Genomic DNA, 16,003 nt, shown 5'->3' on the forward strand with positions numbered 1-16,003 from the left:
GACAGTCTATGAAGCAGCTACTACCCTAACCCTGAAATTACAGTATGTTTCTATGATGGCAATATAGCTTTTACGTACTGTCTCAGTACATATAATATTCATATATATAAAACAATAATATTTCTGAAACGAAATGAAAAAATATATTTAAAGCCAAGGGGGATGATGTCTGCCCCTAAGTTAATTGCAACCGGAAGTGACGCAAAAGAAGGCATTAATCAGCGTTGCCATGTCCGCTTATTATAAGCTACTTTGGGCTTGTTTTTCTATAAAGTTGCTTGTGGTAGTCGTGGGTCCCGGTTTTTGGGGGGCTTGTTTCTAAAGTGTAGTTGCTTATTTGGGCTTTTTTCCTAATGTTGTTTAAACCAGTGGTTCTCAACTTCTCAAACATTTCATGTCAAGGAATGAATAATATGTATGTATGAATGAATGAATAATAAATATGATGTATGAATAATATAATAACATGAGTAATATGTATTTGTGCCAGGAACTCCCCATACAAGATTTGTGTTGTGAAAATGTTTCCAAAAATATTCTAGCTTGCAGATCTGCTATTTTCAAATAGCCGTATAATCACTTATTTTGGGCTTGTTTTCATAGACCTGTACTTACTTCTCTCACAGCACCTGGCAACACTGGCAATAATTGTTATTGTTAGCTTGTTAGCTAGCGGATAAATTGGTCCAGTGGAGATATGACGGCGTTATAACGTCTTATTACATAAGTTATTATTACAACTGTAAAGTGGTACGTATGCCGACACACAATACAACACAATGTGGTCGTCTGAGGTCCTATTTTATTAATGACACAACGTCAACATTTAAATATGTTTTAACTAGTAAGGGTTTTGTGGTTATAATTGTGTTTTATTCGGGGGCTAAATGCTAGCGTGTCCATTTTAAATGGCAGGGTAATAATAGAGCTGTGTGTGTGTGTGAGAGAGAGAGAACAACACACTTGTTTGTTACTAAAGCAGTGTTTGTTGGAAACCCAGTTTTGGACTGTTTTGTGTAAATACACATAGTAGAGGCCCTAGGAGGGGTCCACGCGTACCCTCTTATTTTTTTTTCTAGTTTCGATTTTTGGCATCCATAGGACCTCTAATATAGGGATTTTGATGATCCCAAGAAAAAAAGTGGTCCAAAGTGTGTTTTTTTCAATGTTTTATTACCCCTATGAGACCTGCAGGATTGCTGGCTGAAATGCCAGCGAGACTGTCTTTCGGAGACTGTGGCACGCTCAAATTTAGACGTAGCCCAAAGATAGCGATACCATTTGATTCTAGAGAAACTCAGGTTTCCAATGGGACCAACCTTGTCATGCTACCTTGTCGGGAAGGGGGCTAAATACCTAAGGATTCAAAGTTAGACAACATTTTGTCGAGGGAAAAACGGCCATCACTGTTTTCCAAATGGTCCCCTGAGCTGTCACCTTGATATAAGTGAATTGAAATGGGTTACATGTATACCTACAAGCCTCCCCTGTACATAAATGCCACATGTATGCCAATCTCATGCAGTTTTGGGCAAGAATCATGCAGTTTATTGCATGCAGTACAAATATGTAATTTCCGCCTATTGTAAAAATGAGACCACTTTACTGTATCTATAGCTGTATGAGACCACTGTACTGTATCTATAGCTGTATGAGACCACTGTACTGTATCTATAGCTGTATGAGACCACTCTACTGTATCTATAGCTGTATGAGACCACTGTACTGTATCTATAGCTGTATGAGATCACTGTACTGTATCTATAGCTGTATGAGACCACTGTACTGCATCTATAGCTGTATGAGACCACTGGACTGTATCTATAGCTGTATGAGACCACTGTACTGTATCTATAGCTGCATGCATGAGACCACTGTACTGTATCTAGACCACTGTACTGCATCTCTTTCTATATGAGACCACTGCATCTATAGCTGCATGAGATCATGTACTGCATCTTGACCACTGTACTGCATCTATAGATCACTGTACTGAATCTATAAACCACTGTACTGCATCTATATACCACTGTGCTGTATATATAGACCACTGCACTGTATCTATAGCTGTATGAGACCACTGTACTACATCTATAGACTACCTACTGTATCTATAGAATGCTGTACTGTATCTATAGACCACTCTAGTGCATCTGTAGACCCCTGTCGTGGTATGTAGACCATTGTAGTGCATCTGTAGACCACTCTAGTGCCTCTCTAGCCCGCTCTAGTGCCTCTCCAGACCACTCTAGTGCCTCTCTAGCCCACTCTAGTGCACCTGTAGACCACTCTAGTGCATCTGTAGACCACTCTAGTGCCTCCCTAGCCCACTCTAGTGCCTCCCTAGCCCACTCTAGTGCATCTGTAGACCACTGTATTGCACCTGTAGACCACTGTATTGCACCTGTAGACCACTCTATTGCACCTGTAGACCACTCTATTGCACCTGTAGACCACTCTAGTGCATCTGTAGACCACTGGCGTGATCTGTAGCCCACTCTAGTACATCTGTAGCCCACTCTAGTGCACCTGTAGACCACTCTATTGCACCTGTAGACCACTCTAGTGCATCTGTAGCCCACTCTAGTGCATCTGTAGACCACTGGCGTGATCTGTAGACCACTGTAGTGCATCTGTAGCCCACTCTAGTGCACCTGCAGACCACTCTATTGCACCTGTAGACCACTCTAGTGCACCTGTAGACCACTCTAGTGCATCTGTAGCCCACTCTAGTGCATCTGTAGACCACTGGCGTGATCTGTAGACCACTGTAGTGCATCTGTAGACCACTCTAGTGCACCTGCAGACCACTCTATTGCACCTGTAGACCACTCTAGTGCATCTGTAGCCCACTCTAGTGCATCTGTAGACCACTCTAGTGCATCTGTAGCCCACTCTAGCGTACCTGTAGACCCCTCTAGTGCTTCTATAGACACATCTGTAGACCACTGTAGTGCATCTGTGGACCCCCCCCCCCCCATTGAGTTGTGTTGAGTTGAGATGCAGTATAGTGGTCTATAGATACAGTACAGTGGTCAATGTATGTGGTCTATAGATGGAGTACAGTAATCTATACATGCAGTACAGCGGTTTAGATTCAGTATAGTGGGATATAGATGCAGACAGTGGTCTCATGCAGCTATAGATACAGTACAGTGGTCTCATGCAGCTATAGATACAGTACAGTGGTCTCATTCAGCTATAGATACAGTACAGTGGTCTCATACAGCTATAGATACAGTAAAGTGGTCTCATACAGCTATAGATGCAGTACAGTGGTCTCATACAGCTATAGATACAGTACAGTGGTCTCATACAGCTATAGATACAGTACAGTGGTCTCATGCAGCTATAGATACAGTACAGTGGTCTCATGCAGCTATAGATACAGTACAGTGGTCTCATGCAGCTATAGATACAGTACAGTGGTCTCATACAGCTATAGATGCAGTACAGTGGTCTCATACAGCTATAGATACAGTACAGTGGTCTCATACAGCTATAGATACAGTACAGTGGTCTCATGCAGCTATAGATACAGTACAGTGGTCTCATGCAGCTATAGATACAGTACAGTGGTCTCATACAGCTATAGATACAGTACAGTGGTCTCATGCAGCTATAGATACAGTACAGTGGTCTCATACAGCTATAGATACAGTAGAGTGGTCTCATACAGCTATAGATACAGTACAGTGGTCTCATACAGCTATAGATGCAGTACAGTGGTCTCATACAGCTATAGATACAGTACAGTGGTCTCATACAGCTATAGATACAGTACAGTGGTCTCATGCAGCTATAGATACAGTACAGTGGTCTCATATAGCTATAGATACAGTAGAGTGGTCTCATACAGCTATAGATACAGTACAGTGGTCTCATGCAGCTATAGATACAGTACAGTGGTCTCATGCAGCTATAGATACAGTAAAGTGGTCTCCCTTTTACAATAGGCGGAAATTACATATTTGTACTGCATGCAATAAACAGCATGATTCTTGCCCAAAACTGCATGAGATTGGCATAAATGTGGCATTTATGTACAGGGGAGGCTTGTAGGTATACATGTAACCCATTTCAATTCACTTATATCAAGGTGACAGCTCAGGGGACCATTTGGAAAACAGTGATGGCCGTTTTTCCCTCGACAAAATGTTGTCTAACTTTGAATCCTTAGGTATTTAGCCCCCTTCCCGACAAGGTAGCATGACAAGGTTGGTCCCATTGGAAACCTGAGGTTGTCTAGAATCAAATGGTATCGCTATCTTTGGGCTACGTCTAAATTTGAGCGTGCCACAGTCTCCGAAAGACAGTCTCGCTGGCGTTTCAGCCAGCAATCCTGCAGGTCTCATAGGGGTAATAAAACATTGAAAAAAACACACTTTGGACCACTTTTTTTCTTGGGATCATCAAAATCCCTATATTAGAGGTCCTATGGATGCCAAAAATCGAAACTAGAAAAAAAAATAAGAGGGTACGCGTGGACCCCTCCTAGGGCCTCTACTAACATGCACTATAATAGTTCATTGTTATACTCCTTGCATAGGAGTCCATCTAAATCAGTGGTTCTCAAATTCAGGGACTCTCTGGGTTCCTTTAGGAGGGTCTATTAAACGGACCCTTAATGGGTCTGTAACTCTGAGAGTGTACAAATGGATTTGGTTCCATTTGTACACTCTCAGAGTCACAGGGGAGACCTTGACATTTAAAAGAACCACTGATCTTAAAGGCAGGCGTTCATTTGTGTCCATTGTGAAGTTAGGAGTGTGAGAGAGAAGAATAGCATTGAATAGACTTTATTTGCCATTTGCACAAGTGCATAGGACATTTTGGAGCTCAGCTCCCAGGGTCAGCATTTTAAAAGACAGAAAGTACAGACAAGACAGAAAAAACATACAGTACATCCTACAATCCTACATATATCCTACCACATTCCCTGAAAGGCAAATGTCATAAATAAGCACATCACAGTCTAAAAAACAGTGCAAATAATAGTGCAATTCATCTTATCATGATCTATCATGAGTGCATTCATTTCTTATGGAGGCTTGATGTCCCTATACATCTACATTTCCACAACTTGTGTATTTAAACCAAACGCACTGCTTTTATGTCACAAAGTTGACAAAATGTGCTGTGGATCAAAATGTCCCAAGCTCGGGTATAGATTATAAAAATATACAAGTTATCCATTATCAGTACATTCTAAATGCAATCCAAGCATATGTATTTATATATGTGTGTGTGTGTGTGTGTGTGTGTGTGTGTGTGTGTGTGTGTGTGTGTGTGTGTGTGTGTGTGTGTGTGTGTGTGTGTGTGTGTGTGTGTGTGTGTGTGTGTGTGTGTGTGTGTGTGTGTGTGTGTGTGTGTGTGTGTGTGTGTGTGTGTGTGTAGATGGAGGACGCAAACAGGACAGATATCGCCTCCACATCCAAGAATCATGCAACCAACACAGGATCACTCCATTTACAAAGTAAGAATGACTGACACATACTATACACCACATGGGATTCTAGGGCTGCAACAGTTATTCGAACTTAATCAATAAGTTATACAAAAAAAATTACATTTTAAACATCCACGATTCCGTCATTTTATGACATCGATGAATAATCAATCCCTGTTTTGGAAAAGTCATTATAGAAGAAAAGTTTAAAACAAAATTCTAAATATTAAAAAGTGAAAATAGCCGATCTACAAGCTAACAACACTGCTATTTTTATTTTGTTTGCATGACACTGCTGTGCAACAAATTAAGAACTTAAAGTGGTTAATTGATTATATGTATGTAAAAAAAAAAGAAGAAAAAAAAGAAAGGGTGCTTCTAGATTATTCGATTAATCGAAAAAGTAATAATCACTTAGGAAATAATCGATATTGCAGGATTTGCAGCCCTATTTTTTTTTTTACATGTTTAGAAGACCTTATAATCCTACTGTAATATGACACATGCATTCTCTTCTTCAGCCCCAAAGAACGAAGACGCCTATGAAATATCCCTCCCATATGAGGAGAGCAACTTTGAGCAACAAGGCTTTTTCAACCAGAATGAGCAGAGTTTCGATGGTGAATGTTCCAATCTATTACGAATATGTCATCAATTACTTTATATATATATCGTCTCTGTCGGGTGGAAACCTCATATGTCCAAAACTGTTACTTTTCAGGATTCAAATAATAAAAAAATACTCTTTATTATGATCAAGTAGGACATTCATTTACGAATAAACACAAACAGTGTTAGAATATGGAGATTGGAGGTTTCTGCTCGACAGCAACGATATTCTTATCATTTACAACACTGCCCCACATAGAGCAGAAATATTGTGCAGGATTATTGATGGTATTTCATTCAGTAACATGTAGGCAAAATGTAAATATATATTTTTGTTAGCATGAGCTTTGGAATAGGTTCTAGATAAACAGCTCTTTGCCCTCGTGGGACAAAATATTTATAACATCCAAAACATACAAAAAAATGCTGAATAGCTACGCTATTACAGTGTAACTGGACTTCAGTCACAAATTATGAATGCTAATTTATAGCAATAGTGTAATCGATTGCTTCTGTCTGGAGGATGATTATGTAATGCTTAATTTATACTCTGTCATACGCCGTTGTCATGCGGCAGTTTTGCATGGCTGGAAATAGCCAATCTACAAGCTTTTGGTGTCGCATCACCGTCGTACAATTAAGTATAAATCAGGCTTAAAGCTCCTGTGTAAGTAAGTGCCCTCTTCAGTGTATCGGTGCATATCGTCTCTGTCGGTTGGGAACCTTGTATGTCCAAAACTGTTACTTTTCAGGCTTCTAATTAAAAAATAGCAAAAGTAGCAGATCTACAAGCTCAAAACGCGCTTCGAGCTTGTAGATCTGCTACTTTTGATGCTTTTGTGTGATGCTGTAGTAGTATGTAGGGCAAGTAGGGCATTAATTTACGAAAGAAATACAGTATGGAGATAAGAGGTTTCTGCCCGACAACAACGATAACCGAGGCGCAACCGTTTCTCTTTCCAGAGTCGCCGCCGCCGCCCGCCGGACACGCCCAGGCCAGCAGCTCCTACATCCTGATCACCAACCTGCGGACGCAGCTCCAGATCTCGCTGGAGAAGAACTCGTGGCTCCAGAAACGCATCGAGGACCTGGAGGAGGAGAGGGACTTCCTCCGCTGCCAGCTGGACCGCTTCATCTTCTCCACCAAGTCCCAGGGACAGGGACAGAGCCAGTACAGTAACGGTGAGGACAGTAGTGGTGGGAAAAAACGTTCATTTCAGTGAACGAACGATTTTGTTCACGTTCACGGCAATGATTCGTTAAAATGACTCGTTCACGTTCTCGTTCAGTAGCGCTATTTTCGAGTGTAAAACACCATCACGGGAGCGTTTTTTTACGACGCGCGAGACAATTGGAAATACTCCAGTAAAGTAAAAGTACCTCAAAATTGTACTTAAGTACATTACTTGAGTAAATGTACTTAGTTACTTTACACCACTGGTTATGTTAGGACAATACAGTAACGGCGGGGACAAAGCACTTTATTTACCGCAGTGATTCTCAACCGTTTTAATTTCGAGGACCTCCCAGTTTGATAGGCATTTTGCTAAACATCTTTGACTTGATCGAAAATAAACTCTTCTTGTTGGATCTTTCTGCAGGCTATGAGTCGAGGAGATTCAACTGGAGAGCGAGAAGAGGGGAAGATCGGCCAGCTGGTGAAGACAATTATTTGTGTGCTTAATTGCACTGCATTCATCTCCCATTTCACTCTTAGATATTCAGGTTCAGGTCTGCTTGAGTACAGCCACACATCATTGCATATAGGATCTTCAACTCAATGCCATAACACTGTGATGTGATTTGTGTATTATAAACCAAAGGTCTCACGCAGTACATCAAAGTCTTCCACTTGAACTCGCCTTTCTCCCTTACAGAGCAACAGAAGTCGGACATGCAGCATTTCCCCTCGCGCCAGTTCGTCCAACGGAGGCCCGGGCCGACAATCATGGCACCTCCCAAAAACCACGTCTCCACCACGATAGCCAATCAGATTGCCTCTATGAACGCTTTGTTCAGCTCCGCACCGTCCCAGGGCCTGCTGGCAGGTCACGCCAGCACCATCAGCACAGCTAGCAGCAACAACAGCGGCAGCACCAGGGCAACCATGAATGACATGAGCGTACACGGCAACGTAGGTCCAGGTATGACCACTGATACACACCCACCGTTTTGACCTGCTGTAAACCCATTAAGACCGGGGAACCGGGTTTTCAGACGTTTTTTCTCCCAGGACCTCTCAATGTCGCTGGAGTGGACACACAGCCTAAAGCCTAATTTATACTTTGTCACCCCACCTCTCCAGATTCTCTTTCACTGCTGGGAGAATCTGATGAGTACCTGGACCAGGACCACTATCTGGACGAGGAGGGGCTCATTTCAGGGGAGGAAGCGATGTCGGACGCCATCAACAACAACCGCCATCCGCTGAAGAGGAGGCGGCTCTTCCAAGTTCCCAGGGAGCGACAAAGAGGTGGAGTGGTGGTGGGGGGGGCAAATGACAGTAACCAACAATCAAGAGTTTTATAGTACAGTATTTTAACCCATCCTCTTTACATTTTATTAAATAGAGTATGTTAGCCCTCACTTTCATTCAGTACCAGTGGATAACAGCCTCTGTGATATCTTATCTTGAAGGAATCATTCATTTTCTATACACCCTCATGCAAGTTGAATAGAGCAGAATAGAGCAAGTCTGACGTAATTTACACGTCCTACCTGGTTTGCGGTTTTCCACCCCCGTTCTGAATCCCCATAGACGTCTTTAATATCGCGTCAAATAAGAACCGTGTTCCAAAAATAAACAGATGATCCCGGTGGTTTGACTCTTATGGATATGAAGCATCAACTGACGGTGAGAATACGATAATGTTACTTCCGCCGAGTTAGTTAAATTTTCGCCACAAACAGTATCAAATATGAGTGACTGACTATCATAAACGATACAGAACCACCTCCCTGACAATATCGCAGAGACAGTTTGTTTATTTTTGGACCACAATTCTTATATGAGACGATTCTAAGATGACCCAATGTTATTCTCCATCGAGAAATTACTTTACGAACCTGGGGATGAACGAGTGACGTCAGGACTTCTGTACTCTATGACAGATAAAGTTACTTTGTCCACACAACACACATGGAGTTTGCTAGCACAACATTCTCCAAAACAACTGATGTTAATGGTGACCAGCCAAACAAACACAAAATCTCCACCCCATGTTTACACTCCTACGCATAAGTCTTCAAACGGACACGGAAATGGTTTGCACTCAGGGTAATGGTTTGGCTCCAGAAGAAGACTTGGATTGCGCTGCACAAGCTGCATGATTGTCATTTTTGTTGTTACCTCTTTGGAGCTCTAATGGTCTGGTCACCATTATCTTACTTAGAGAAAGCTAAACTTTTGCTGACAAACTCCTTTTGTGTTGTTCGGACAAAGAAACCGTATCCACGTTTCAACAGGCACTAGGGTGAGTAGATAATGACAGTATAAAAATCTCTGAATTAAGTATTTCTTCAACACTCATCCAGTCCATTAAAGCAGAGAAAGCATCTGTGTCATTTCAGATTTTAGCTATAAAGCAACAAAAGTTTTTCAGTAAAGGATTTAGAACAGTGATTTAGAGCAGTAGTTCAAAAGTTCAAAAATAGCAGATATACAAGCTCACAGCGTGTCACTTCGTGCCGCACTGTGAGCTTGTACGTCTGCTATTTTTGTAAAATCTTGTGTTTGAATTTGGATTTTTTTTGTACACAAATCTTCTCTTCTTGGGGTCCACTGTCATATTTATATCAATTTGGGGGGTCCGAAAAAGTGTGAGAACTACTGATTTAGAAGGTATTTGTAGAATCGGCCTCGGGTCTTAATGGGTTAACAATCCTAGATCACCCCCTCCCTCTCGTCCACGCAGTGAAAGACGCGGCGGGAGTGCTGTTCCGCTACAAGAAGATCCTGCTGACCTACCAGCGGCTGAAGAACATGTCCAAGGCCTTCCAGATCCACGGCGTGGACCGCAACACCGTGGCCTCCACCACGCCCATCGCCGAGCTGCTGCTCGTGGCGCCGGAGAAGGTGGCCGAGGTGGGCGAGTTCGACCCGTCCAAGGAGAAGCTGCTGGACTACGCCCGGCGCTGCTACATCGCGCTGGACGAGGAGACGCTCAGCAGGGTGCAGGCCCTCAAGAAGAACAACTTACTCCTGCCCATCTCCTACAGGTTCAGACACTGAGAGACAGGGGCGTTGACGGACCGACTGACATGGGGGAGAGAGAGGGGTGGGATGGGTACTCTCTCCCTCTCCGGAAGACGATAGGACGGTTTGGTGGGTAAGTGAGGAGTAATCAAGTCCACGGTTGATTCTGCTGCAGTGGGCCAGCTCGACCGCTTAAGCATGGCGGCATCTCAGAGGACACATGGACTTCCTTTTTGCCCCCGGATTCAGCTGTGTAAACTGTGGTAAAGACTCTTTTTTGTTTATACTTGTTCTGTCACCTCCTTTTTAGTGTCAATGTGTTATATACAAGTCATTTGAATTCCTCACGCTCTCCACTCGCCTAGCCATTTATAATAGTGCAAGGGTTGACACTAACGGTTGCCCGACTGCCCGTGGCAAGTAAATAAAACGTTCAGGCAAGTGGAGTTTGCTTTCAGGTTGCCATTCCGTCTTCATTAAATATTATTGGCTACCTTTTTACAACTAGCAGTTGCACTCATTTTTTCAAAGTGACTGTCAACACTCAGTTATCGATTGGATTTAACATTAATTTGTTCAACAAGTGCAAACTTTACCTATCATTTTATAATGGAAGATTTGCTTTTCGGGCAAGTGGGCAAGTAGAACATGACCTGTACTTGCCCGACGGGAGAGTGCCTCTGAGACCTTAGTGTCAACCCCTGTAGCGTTCAAGTATGTGAGAGGGCCTGCTGCAGCCAGAAAAGGGATGAGAGAAGATTTGTTCAGTTTCCCTAAAAATACTGTATGTCCATGTGATTCACAACAGACATCTATCTGTCAGCCAAGCAACGAGGGCGTCATATTACAAGGCGTTTCGACCAGGGAGATGGATTGCTGAGGGGGAGTGCTACACCTACTGTTAGCTCCCAGTACTTACTACATGTCTTAGTTACCCAACTACAATAGATTTGGATGATTACTAAAATTATGTTCAACTGGGCTACCCCCGTTTTTTTTATTTGTTATCTTTATTTACAGAAACATTTAGTTTCTTTTGTGTTTCATTACATCCCTTTTCCCTTTTTCGTATCTTGCATTGTTTGCTCGCGTTACAATCATGTTTCAAAAACATTTCAAAATGTTGAAATTCAAATGTTTACCTTCCACTATAGAACAGTGTATACGCAGTGTGGCTACATTTGAACAAGAACAATGCCTTAATGTCATTTTGTGATTTGTCTCGTGTGAGGCGTGACAGTCAAGGGTCACGTTTGACACTCTAACCGCCCACTAGTAATTTATTACATTCTCCTTGCCTTCCCCTTTCTCCTGGTTTTTAATGAGCAGAAGAGAAGGAAACTGGTGTGATGGCAGACTGAAAAAAAACTAATTGCTCTAGCAGTCCCACACTGTGCTGTTTCAGATGCATTCACTAGCCGTTGTTTTTTACAGTAACTTGCATCAGAATGGCATGGTAAGCTGCTGTTCTTTGTCTTGGAGTCTTGGAAGGGGAACGAGTGCAGTGTCCCTACCTAATTAGTTATACCACCAAGTGTTTTACAAACTTTTTTTGTTTGTTTGTTTGTTTGTTTTTTTGGTCACTTTACTGCAACAAAATCCAGTCTGTATCATGTGTAATAATGCTCATGTGTAGCATCTGGTTATCTCTAGACAACTGTAAAGACAAGATATTTTGTGCTGTGGGACACAATGTAATACCTGTTGTATAATACAGTACAGAGCCTTTACAATGGTCTGCTACTATTTACTATGCTGTTTTGTACCACTACGTTCTAATATTCACTTTTGTGTGAAGAAATATTGACATTAATCACACAACACTTATAACGTTCCAGTGATCTTCCAGTGAGACTGAGTGATTGCGTTGATTTGTACTAGGGCGGCAACAGTTGATCAAACTAATCAATTCAGTCGATTGTAACAAATTATCGATCATTGAATAAAATAATCTATTAATAATCAATCCCCATTTTGGCAAAATGCTTTTAGGCAAAAGGTTTCAAAAATGAATTAAAATAGCAGTCCTACAAGCTCAGCTTGTAGATCGGCTATTTTCACTATTTCTGCACGACGCCATTGTGGGACGAATTAAAATTTGAAGCTTAAATGGTTAATCGATTTGTTGATATATAAAAACGCACTTCTCGATTATTTGGAAAAGTAATCGATAGAATAATCGATGCGATAAATAATTGACAGTTGCAGCCCTAGTTTGTGCACACGGAATGGTCTTTTTGTTGCTTCTCGACACCTTATTACAAATGCATGTGAACTGAGCTATTTGGATGTCTGTAGTTTATAGAGGTCTTGCTGAAATTCATAATTATTTTCAGCGCAGCAGGAGCGTTTGTCATAGTGTATGATAGTGTACAATAGTGTTTACTGTATAACTGTACAGTGAATTGATTAGATGTCTTTTTTGTTTTGTTTTGAAAGCTGATACGGTGAAGTTGGAAAAACTAACGTCAACTCGTTGTGTACTTTGTTGACCGGAGTCCCCCAGCCAGGGGTCTAGACTAGGCCCCCTCTTTTTCTCCCTCTGCACCAGATCTCTTTACCAAAAATGGCCGATCTACAAGCTCAAAGCATGTAGATCTGCTATTTTGCTCCAGAATAGGGAGACGCTAGGATTCACGTGGTTAAGATTGTCTTGTCAAAAGTCAAAACTCACTTCAGAGCAGTTCAGCAGGGCTCCATACACCTATCTGTGGAACTCATGTGTCTTTCTATTTGTTCAATACGGGTCACTTTAGTTGGAATTAAAAACGGAACCAATCAATGTAATGTTAGGGGGCACTTCAACTTTTGCCGAATCACATCATTGTATATTGTTTTTAAAGGTATCTTATTTGTTTGTTTCCTGTTGTATCTCCCTTATGTTTTATTATGAATGATATAGCCAAAATATTGGAGTGAAAGACTGCGTGTCTCACTAAAAAAAAAACAATAACCATGTATTGCTGATTATGCATCAGCTTCACTGTTAAGACAGAAATGTCATTAAAAGCGTTTGATTTCCTATGATGTATGTATGCATTTCTTGTTTTATGCTCAGTCTATCATTAACACTCAGATTATTTCATCAGGCAAAGCTTTAGTAATTAGTCTAGTAATTAGTTAATTACACATTATTATCGGAAGCAGCCAAAAACAGCAGCCTATGGCTCTGGCTGAAGAGTCCACATATAGACACACACACACACACATAGAGAATATTATACAGTATTGGACACATGATGTGATTGTGACCAGAAGATATGAGACGAGGATAGGGCTGTCACAATTACAAATTTAAGTAGACGATTAATTGTCACTCAAATAATCGCGATTAACTATTTAATTGTGTGTTTGGCGTTGAACATTGGAACATATGAAGCCTTTTAGGCTTTGTAATCGTAATCAATTGCACAGGGCAGGTATGACAAATAACTGAAATATACAAAGAACTTATTGACATATTTAATAAATGTATGTAGAAATAGCAGATCTGATGTAGATCTGCTATTTCTGCTTTTTTAATATTTGATCATGTGTGAAAAAATTTCAACATGGCAATGATTATGAGGATTATGGAAAGATAATTGCGATTAGACCAGGGGTCTTCAACCTTTTCAGGCCAGGGACCCCCAAACTGATGGGGAGATGGAGCAGGGACCCCCTACCTCGTAGGGTAGGGGGGCTACCACATATATTGTATATTTATGTATACAATTGTTTTATATTGCCTGCTCCTACGCACCTGCCCCAGTAGGTGTGCAAAAAATAATAATCTCTACAAAATAATGTATAAACATACCATGTTATTGTGCATTGTGCCTCCATTTATCTGTTTGCTATGGATTCATGTTATGTTTAAAGACAATTTGACATTTTCTGAAAAAATAAGAAAAGAAAACGTTTTTTTTCAAATGAAAATATTGTTTAATCAAACAACAATTTTGTGGACCCCTGCAGTACCTCCGCGGACCCCCTGTTGAAGACCTCTGGATTAGACAATTATGTAATAATTGTGACATTCATCAAGGTAATTTCCCATAATGGTAATTCATAACAAAATTAAAGCACTGGTTCTCTTCTCAACATGGGGTCCAGGGACCAACTGAGGATTTCACAGCATAGATTGGGGTCCCAGAAATATATATTCTTTTTTAATCAAACTGGGGTTCCTGGAATGAAATGGAACAAATGGGCTTCCTTGATGCAGACTAAACAATGTATACTTTGAAAAATGGTTGGCAGTAATGTTAAGATGGTTGTATGGTCATGGTGAGTAGACTAAACATGCTAGACTTCAGCTGGTTCAAGGGTTGTGCTTTATTGTTACATCTTGTGTACAGGCGAGGCGCATAAGAGTTGAACTTATTTTTGTTTGGCTTCCTTCAGACAATGCAGCAGCAGCATAGATAATAACAACAACAATAATAATGATAAAACCGTAAAAAGATTTTTAAAAGAAAGAGAGAGTGCAAAAAAGAGCAAAAAGAAAAAAAAGGATCTGCAAGCACACCTACCACAATGTCATAAGCATAAGCATCATTGATAAGGCACTGAAATCTGGTAGAAGTGCATTTTTATTGGTCATTTCATATATCACAAATGTGATTCCCTGACTCTATCCCAGTACAGTCACCCAGGATGCATGTTAAGTAGGTATAAAAAAGTATAACCGCAACAATATTGGATTGCACAAATGCCAGATAAAGCAATAGGTTTCACTCAGTACTCTAGCTCATCTGTATATGAAGTATAATTTAATGCCAAGTGCAATGATCTTTAAGCACAATATAATTTACAGTAATACCAGTAGCATTTCCTGTACATTTAATTCTGTACTTACACATCGTGGACTAAACAACGTTCAAGAATAATACAAATCTACGCGTTGTACATGGGATTAAGGTGCAGTGTCAGCACGTGTCGACAGCATAGTCCACATAAGGTAACCGTCACTGGTATAGAAGAAGGAAGGAAGAGCAAAACAAGTCCAAGTCACTGTCACTGCCAGTGACTCACTGGTATAATCCACAGGTACGCTCATGAGGAAGAGCAAATAGTGCAACTCCGTAGCCGGGTGGAATCTGTTCGTTGCTGTTGCCCTTGATACTGTAGGCCTCCTTCCTTGTCTGGCCGTGTCGTTGTAGGGGTTTGATTCTGAACAGTTGTGGCTGGGGTGGTGTCTTTCCTTGATGATGACCTGAGCTTTGACAGACTACACACCTCTTCATGTACAGTTCCTGGAGCGCGGGAAGCTTGCCTCCCATTATTCTCTCTGTCGTCCAGGACACCTTGCCATAGGGAAGAAAAACAGGTGCGCTTCCTCTGGATGCCTATTTAGTTTAGGCAGTAGGTGCTCAGCTATGTATATAACTTAAATCAAAAACCACCAAAGTGGAAAAAGCGGCACTCCAAAATAAATAATGCAAGACTGGCTCAGATGTAATTTCTAAACGCGTTTCGGCCGCAGCCTGCCTTCCTCAGAGCAGATTAAAAAGTGCCATAGGGCTAGGCCTCCTGTGTATGGGTATACCTTGCAGGCCTATAGCAGGAATTAGAATTGTGTAAATACATTCTAATAATGCAAAGTATCCCATGCCAAAAACAACAACCAGCACGCCAAGAAATGCTGTGATGTTCCAACCAGATCCATTGTGCAGAGTGACTAGAACTGCAAAGAGCACAGACAGACAGACTGACACACACACACACACGCACGCACGCACGCACGCACGCACGCAGCACACACACAC

The 16,003-nt window shown here is 41.4% G+C and overlaps 1 protein-coding gene across 1 annotated transcript; it reads left to right on the plus strand.

The window, feature by feature from the left end:
* Window positions 1-611: 611 nt before the first annotated feature.
* Window positions 612-13,275, plus strand: ccdc106a (coiled-coil domain containing 106a). The gene is made up of 8 exons (XM_080426704.1): window positions 612-750; window positions 5,398-5,476; window positions 5,971-6,069; window positions 7,022-7,240; window positions 7,660-7,716; window positions 7,936-8,202; window positions 8,364-8,531; window positions 9,973-13,275. Exons 2-8 carry the CDS (start codon window positions 5,398-5,400, stop codon window positions 10,287-10,289), a joined length of 1,206 nt encoding a protein of 401 aa, XP_080282830.1. The 5' UTR covers window positions 612-750; the 3' UTR covers window positions 10,290-13,275.
* Window positions 13,276-16,003: the final 2,728 nt, after the last annotated feature.

Source organism: Gymnoscopelus braueri (assembly GCF_963280865.1).
Source record: "Gymnoscopelus braueri genome assembly, chromosome: 4".
Lineage (NCBI taxonomy): Eukaryota > Metazoa > Chordata > Actinopteri > Myctophiformes > Myctophidae > Gymnoscopelus > Gymnoscopelus braueri.

Coding starts and splice junctions, on each gene's coding strand:
- ccdc106a (XM_080426704.1), top strand. CDS start 5,398: ATGGAGGACGCAAACAGGACAGATATCGCCTCCACATCCAAGAATCAT. Junction 6,070..7,021: donor GAATGAGCAGAGTTTCGATG/GTGAATGTTCCA, acceptor TTCTCTTTCCAG/AGTCGCCGCCGCCGCCCGCC. Junction 7,717..7,935: donor AGGGGAAGATCGGCCAGCTG/GTGAAGACAATT, acceptor TCTCCCTTACAG/AGCAACAGAAGTCGGACATG.